Genomic DNA, 7,846 nt, shown 5'->3' with positions numbered 1-7,846 from the left:
TTAAGACATAAACTAAACAAGCTAGAGTTTATGACCTCTCAATATAAGGGGGGAAAAGTCTCCATTTCAAATTTTATCCAAAGTGGTTGATAAAGGAGATATGGGGAAAAGGAAGATTCTCTTTATAGATATTTTTGTTCAAATATGATAAAAATATATGCATCTGGTTACACAAATTTCAGGTTCTCTGGCATTCCCAGAGATGCTGGGGGGCCGAGACATTCATGGTTCAGTGGTCGTAAGCAAGTGCTGAGTCAGTGATTGAACTGGAACAGGTTGAGGGTCCTTCAAGGGCTCAGGAGCCACTACTGTGGCAGGACAAGTCCACCGAATCTACCCATTATATTGGGCACTGACTTTGATGGTAGGCCCAAGGTGTCCAAAATGACGACAGCATAGGCACTTTCCACTGCAGGGATCAAGTTGTTAGCAGTGCTGCAGAAGCTTCCTACTGGTGATTCCAGGAACGGTATTGGGAATGGGGGCAAGAACGGGAATGGTACCAGCCGCTGCATGATGCAAAGGACTGCGCTTCCAACTCCAAGGTATACTTGACCATGCTGAACAGTGCTGAGGAGTGGCACCAAAGGGATGGAGAGTGCTGCTGCTGCAGAGTCGGTTTTCCTTGGTACCATATGATAACTGGTGCCGGCTTGAGGCTCCGAGGCTATGGTGCCAGGGTGACTGCTGCATGACGTATGGGGCCAGGGCTGGGGCAGAGCACATTGGCCTATGGTCAGTGCCAGGTTCAGTGCCGAGGCACGGACTGCATCAAAGTCTGTGCTGCAGGCTCCATCATTTCACAAGGTCAGAAAGTGTCCTCAGAAGTGTCCAGTGTATAAGGGAGGTCCAGGTCCTCCTTGTGGACTTCCCACCCAGTGGAGTCCAACAACACTGGACTCAATGGCCCTGCCCTTGGGTCCAGAGTTGGCAATGCTGGCTGCACTGTACTGTCCTGAGATTGCTCCAGGCTGGGGCACACTGACAGAGGGTGACTACTGGTCTTCTTGTCCAGAGACTGGCTTCTGCTAGGCCTTGTCTTCTCATACAGCACCGGAGATGGACAGTGCTGAGGAGCAGAGGAGCTTGTCTTGTGTGCAAGGGAATGGGTGCCAGTGCTCTTTTGGGTCTTCCTTACGAAGTGCCAATGTGTCCCATATTGAAGCTGGTGCACTGTACATGGAGGCCAGCATGCTACACACCAAATATGACAACATCGGGTCCAGCACTGGGGGTCGAACTGCCGTCTCCACTAACAAGAGTTTGAAGTGCTGATCTCACTTTCTCTTAGTTTTAGGCATGAAACTGTGGCAGATATTACACTAGTCTGTTAAGTATTCTTCACCAAAACACCTGAGGCAATGCAATGTGCAGGCAGATCCCTTTTAGGCATAGGCTTGCTACAAGTGATGCAGTTCTTAAACACCCCTGCTGCATACTGGGAAGCGGGGGAGGGAGAGAGGAAAAAGAAACATAAATGAACAAAAAGTGGAAGGGGACCCCCACAGAAACTATAAACCAATGGCAGATGCCCCAGAGGGAGAGAACACAACAGGTAATCATCACATGATCCCTCTCCTGTAAGCCATTTCCAGACAAACAGAGGCAAGGGACACCATTCCTACCCATACTGGCTAATAGCCATTTATGGACCTAACCTCCATGAACTTATCTAGCTCTTTTTTAAACCCCGTTAAAGTCCTAGTCTTCACCACATCCTCTGGCAAGTAGTTCCACAGGTTGACTATGCGCTGCACGAAGAAAAACTTCCTTTTATTTTAAGCCTGCTGCCTATTAATTTCATTTGGTGACCCCTAGTTCTTATATTATGCGAACTAGTTACAGTAAAACTCCATTGGTCCATCATCCAATGCTCCAGTACTCCTGATGGCGCAGCACCATCAGGAACCCGGAAGTGCTGGGGCAGCTGGACAATTGGAGCTGCTCTGCGCCTGGCTTCCCCGATTCAGCCGCTGCTGAAACTGACCAGCAGCTGAATCGGGGAAGCCGGGGGCAGAGCAGCTGGGGTGCTGCTGGGTTGGTCCGGTGGCACCGCCCCTCGGGGCTGTGGGACCAACCTGGCAGCACCCCAGCTGCTCTTGGGGATTCCTGGAGCAGAGCAGCCAGAATGCTGCCAGGTTGGTCCCCCAGTGCTGAGGGGCGGCGCTACAGGACCAACCCGGCAACATCTCAACTGCTCTGCCCCAGGCGCCCCGATTCAGCCACTGCTGGAGTCAGCCGCTGATCAGTTTCAGCAGCGGCTGACTTGGGGACGCCTGGGGCAGAGCAGCTGGGGTGCTGCCAGGTTGGTCCCATAGTGCCAAGGGGAGGTGCTACCGGACCAACCTGGCAGCACCCCAGCTGCTCTGCCGCAGGCGTCCCCAAGAGCAGCTGGGGTGCTGCTGGGTTGGTCTCGCAGCGCCGAGGGGCGGTGCCACCAGAACGATCCAGCAGCACCCCAGCTGCTCTGCCGCAGGCGTCCCCGATTCAGCCGCTGCTGAAACTGACCAGCAACGGCTGAATCGGAGACGCCTGGGGCAAAGCCAGACTATTGGAAGGGGGGCTATGAGGGGTCTGAGGTGGCGTCTCCCCCACTGCACCCCAGTCCCCTCATAGCCCCCCTTCTAATAGTCCGGCATATTTGATAATCCGGCACCCCTTGGGTCCTAAAGGTGCCGTATTATTGGAAGTTTACTGTAATAACTTTTCCCTATTCACTTTTTCCACACCAGACATGATTTTATAGACCTCTATCATATCCTCCTCTTAGTCTCCTCTTTTCTAAGCTGAAAAGTCCAAGTCTTTTTAATCTTTCTTCATACGGAGCCCGTTCCAAACCCCTAATCATTTTTGTTGATAGAGGGCCAGCTTTACAAGCACCATTTTAGGGGGCTCCGCAGCTAGCCCGTTGGGTACCACTATAGAAAAAAAAGCCTTCCAATCATCATGAATGCAGTGTGCACATGCCTATTGAAATGCATGTGAATGATCACTTGAAGAAGAACTGTATCCACTCCATGTAGTGAATCATCACAAACCAACTGCAATGGTAGCAAAGCATCAACATGCAAAAAAACTTCATCTGATGTCATCTTCTTTGCTTGTTAAAGATACATTACTTATTTGTCCCAAATTCTTTTTCAAATCTTTGAAATGCCTGCTTCTCTAGTATTTTTTTTTTAATTCCATGGTGCTTTTTTGATCATCTTCACCTTGATCTCTGTTCACTTTAAGCCAAAATCTGTCACAAAATAGTGGACACTTTTCTTCAAATTCATACAAGGGTTAAACCTCTTATTGTCCATTAAGTTGAACTTTTACCTGGAGTATCCCTTAGAAAAGTTAGTTCCAAGATGGTAAGTCTTCAAAACTATGGAAATTTCTCCCAAAGGAACCCAATGTCTGGTAATAGGTGTATATGGAAATTCAGTGAGATGGCAGCTCCAATATCAAGCTCCATTCTTGTAGGAATTCTCTTCACCAAGGGTGTGACCCAGATTCCCTTTCTGACTCCTGGTAACACATGCAGTAGTAGGGTCTTGGTCATTATCACTAGAGTTCTTATCTTCACATTATGAATTCCTGATTTCATAGGTTCAGTCTTTCCTAGGCTCAGTCTTCTTGGCTGTGTCCAGACTCCATGCCTCCGTCGACGGAGGCATGTAGATTAGCCAGATCGGAAGAGGGAAATGAAGCCGCGATTAAAATAATCGCGGCTTCATTTAAATTTAAATGGCTGCCCCGATCTGCCGATCAGCTGTTTGTCGGCAGATCGGGAGAGTCTGGACGCGATGCCCCGACAAAGAAGCCTTTCTTCATCGACACAGGTAAGCCTCGTGAAACCAGGTTTACCTGTGTCGATGAAGAAAGGCTTCTTTGTCGGGGCATCGCGTCCAGACTCTCCCGATCTGCCGACAAACAGCTGATCGGCAGATCGGGGCAGCCATTTAAATTTAAATGAAGCCGCGATTATTTTAATCGCGGCTTCATTTCCCTCTTCCGATCTGGCTAATCTACATGCCTCCGTCGACGGAGGCATGGAGTCTGGACACAGCCCATAGGTGTATTCTTGGATGTGTAGTTATTTTGTGCTGGTGTTCACTGAACTGTGCAACAGGTCACAGTGATGTATCCTTTCTTCTGGCACTTTTTGCCAATGACCTGGTGTGGCCTGCAATTCTCGTCAGCATGTGTAATTTATGTACAGTGGCCACATGGAAATTCCTTTCATTCCCAATTCAGGAAGTGAACTTCTTAGTGCACACTGATTATCAGACTCCTTTTCCTGGTTTCCATAGCAATAGCCAATTTAGCCTTTTTGAATGTAAGTACTTATACTGGTCATTTCATAATCCAGAGACAAATTGGTCAGACAGGACATCACTTAATTTTTTTTCAAGCTGTCAGTACTCTGACAACTTCCATGGAGCTGTCATAAACTGTGCTACTCACTTTCCACTTCCCTGGTGTTGCCGAAGTAACCAATATCATTCTGCTGTCATCAGTGAGGTAGGCGAGAGATGTTCCTGCATTGCTGCAATAATTGATGCATATGTAACATTTGGGGGAAATGGGTCATGCAGCATCCTGTATGCCTTCAGGCCCATCCCTACCCCACCATAGGCAAAGTTGGCAGCATGTGCGGAGCTGTGTGTGGTGGCCTTACCAATCAAAGGATGGGGTGAGGTAAGGGAGCAGTATGGTGGTTCGAGCCAGGTGTTAGGGTGGCTGTGTATGGTGAGGCAGCTAGGTGCTGTGTGCATTGTGTGTGGTGGGTTGGGGTGGATACAGGAACAGGTGCTGTGGGGGAGCAGCGTGCTGGGTTTGGTGGATGTTGGGAAGAGAGCTGAGTGTGGCGGATTGAGGCGGGTGCTGCAGGGAGGGGGTTGTGCATGATGAGCTGGGTGGATCGTGTGTGTGTGTGTGTGTGTGTGTGTGTGTGTGTGTGTGTGTGTGTGTGTGTGTGTGTGTGTGTGTGTGTGAGATGAGTTAGGGCAGGTGCTGCAGAGGCTGTATGTGATGGGCTGGCAGGGAGGGAGATTGAGGTGGATGTTGCAGGACTGGGAGGTCTGTGGCAGATGCTGGGATAGATGCAGGGGTGCAATGTGAGGATAGTTGGGGTGGGGGCTGAACGTGGTGGACTGGGGCAGCTGAGTGTGGTGGGCTGGGGACTGGAGGGCTGAGCGTGATGCGCTGGGGCCGGTGCTGAGGGGCTGGAGGGGGGTTGGGCTGAGAGTGTTGGGCTGGGCCCGGTGCTGAGGGGCTGGGCACTGGGGAGGGGGGCTGCGTGTGAGGGACGGGGACAGGTGCTGGGGCAGGGGCGGGAGTAAAACCTGCTGGCCCATTGTGACGCGGCGCGGCGGTCACTGTGCTGCGGCGCCGCGGGGCAGGAGCGGGGCAGCGCGGGGCCATGCAGCGGCGGCGGCGGCGAGGGCCGGGGCGGTGTCCAGGGGCCGAGGGCGGCTGGCGCTTGCCCGCGGGCACCTCCCTGGGCGAGCGCGCGTCCACCAGAGGCAGCAGGAAGCGGCCCGCGCCCCGCGGCTGCTCCCCGCGCGCTGAGCCGGGCTGCCCCGCGCCCCGCCTGGAGATGGCTCGGCCGGGCTCGGGCCGCTTCTCGCCGCCGCGCTACCTGGATCCGTACGGCTCGGAGCCGGAGACTGCGGGCGGGGAAGGGGGCTGCAGCCTGGCCCCGGCCCACGGCCTGAGGAAGGGGCAGAGGAGCGAGGTCCCCTCCCAGTCCCGCCGCCCCTCCTCCTGGAAGCGACACGTGCCCCCGGCCGGCGAGGGGTACCCGTCCTCCGTGAGCCCCTCCTGCACCAGTCTCTACCGGGGGGACTGCTGGGAGCACCCCGACAGCCGCCGCTTGGGCCAGGGCAGCCGGCTGCAGGAGGATCAGTGGGCCAGCCCTGTGCAGAAGACCCGGGGGTATGGCCCAGATTTCAACCGTGAGGCCAGCAAGCCCCTCTCCGCCTGCGCCTCCTCGTCCTCCTGCCAGCTGGAGGCGGCCCCCAGCAAGCCCGGGAAGAAGGCGCCCAAGAGCGGGGGATGGCAGGACGCGTCCGAAAGCAGCCCAAGCCTGAGTGACCTGATATACTCCTTTGCCAGACAGGAAGAAGATGAAGACGAAGAGGATACCCAGGCTGAAAACCATTACCACAACCGCAGCGGCCACCATCCATCGAGGTCAAGACGGAGGGAGCCCCAGGTCAGCCTCCACGATCTCACTGATAAGAGATATGAGGACTTAATCCCTAAAAGGGACCGAAAGATCGCAGCTCTGATGCTGGCCAGGCATCGGGATGATCAGGAGCTAAAAGAAAGGCAGCTGCAAACGTCTGAGACCTGGGATAAGATGAGAAGGCGGGAAAAGAAGCTCAAATCAAGACTGGAGAAAGAAAGGCAGCACCATCTTGCTGAAAGCCTGGAAAAGTGGCAAAAGGACAGAGAGCACCGGAAAGCCAGGGTCAGGCTAGAAGACCAACATCTTTTGAAGGCCCGGGAGAAAGAAATGATGTCACAGCAGAAGAAGTGGGAAAAACTAGCCCAAGAGCAAGAAATGATGCGGAAGGAAAAACTTGAAAGAACTAAACTCCAGGCTGAGTACAGAAAATACTGTCAAGAAAAGCAACTGAAAGAGAAAAGGTTAGCTGAGAAAAGTGCTAAGCAGTACAATTATAATCTATTAAAGGAAAAAATGGCACAAGCCTTTGAAAAAAGACTGTTGAAAGAAATGGAAGGGAAGAAAAGGAGTCAAGATCTGAACCAATATGAAAAAAACAGGCACCTGAAAGCAAAAATGGATCACCAAGTCAAAGCTGATGAGCTTTATAAGAGGCTTTCTATAGAACAAAAGCTTCAAAGATCTCAAGAAATCCTTGATCAGCTGATGGAAGAAAGGAACAATGAATTAAAGGAAAAATCTCTAAGGGATGAAGAACAAGGCCTATTGGCCAAGTTTAGAGCAAAAGAGACAGAGGAAGAAAAAAGAAAGCGTAAAAATATGTTGCTGCAGATAGCGGAGATGAAGATTCAGCAAGCTCAAGAAATGATGTCTAAAAATATCCAAGACAAAGCACAACGTAGCAAGGAAAATAACTATTTAAAAGAAATAAAGCACCAGTTTCGAAAACAAAAAGTTGAAGATGATGAAAAATGTCACCTCCGGGAAATTCAGGAAGCCATCAAAAGGAAAGATGAGAAAAGCAATAGGATTTTAAGGGGTAAGGAAGCTGCTGTGGAAGACTCTAGAAAAATAGCAAGAGCATCTTATGACTTGAGAGAAAAAGTGAGAGAACTGATTAATAGTCATTCGTTTGACTAGATGGCTTTAAGAGTCCATACAGAGCGAGTCTTCTTAAAGGGATCTAGAAACACTTACTTAAAAAGAAAAATTGCAAGCATTCTTGTGCTAAAAAGATAGTTTGCATTCTTACTGTGACTTGCTTAGAATTCTGCACTGTATGACACTAAAATGGTTTCACCCTTAAACTTGGTGTGTCTCATAATACACTGATCATTTTCTGTACGATTATGGCCTAAACAATTTGATAGTGTTTATTTAAAGTGAACACTTTTGCAATTGTATTGTTTGTAAAGTAAAAATATCACCTGGAATCTGTGTTCTCTGAAAGCTGTGTGCTTGAGGGTCTGCTCAGAAGAGATTCCTATACTGCCCAGATGATTAGCAGAATGCCCACAGTTAGGTTTTTTGTTTCTACTCCTGGTGTACAATCGAAAAAGCCTTGGTGCAAATAAAAAAATATTCTGCTCATGTTTTGAAAAAATCTGCATATTGATGGAAAAGGTTAGTGGGAACATTATCTGGAACCTATGTTTAATGAATGTA

The 7,846-nt window shown here is 50.4% G+C and overlaps 1 protein-coding gene across 1 annotated transcript; it reads left to right on the top strand.

Moving 5' to 3' along the window:
* Window positions 1-5,379: 5,379 nt before the first annotated feature.
* On the top strand, window positions 5,380-7,614 carry CCDC185 (coiled-coil domain containing 185). Its single transcript, XM_075924072.1, has one exon. The coding sequence runs from the start codon at window positions 5,411-5,413 to the stop codon at window positions 7,319-7,321; it is 1,911 nt and encodes a 636-aa protein (XP_075780187.1). The 5' UTR covers window positions 5,380-5,410; the 3' UTR covers window positions 7,322-7,614.
* The last annotated feature ends 232 nt before the right edge of the window (window positions 7,615-7,846 follow it).

Source organism: Pelodiscus sinensis, chromosome 3 (assembly GCF_049634645.1).
Source record: "Pelodiscus sinensis isolate JC-2024 chromosome 3, ASM4963464v1, whole genome shotgun sequence".
Classification (NCBI taxonomy): Eukaryota; Metazoa; Chordata; order Testudines; family Trionychidae; genus Pelodiscus; species Pelodiscus sinensis.
This window is presented reverse-complemented; position numbering and strand designations above follow the sequence as displayed.

What these genes read in the sequence shown, in the direction of transcription:
- CCDC185 (XM_075924072.1), top strand. Translation starts at nt 5,411, where the DNA reads ATGCAGCGGCGGCGGCGGCGAGGGCCGGGGCGGTGTCCAGGGGCCGAG.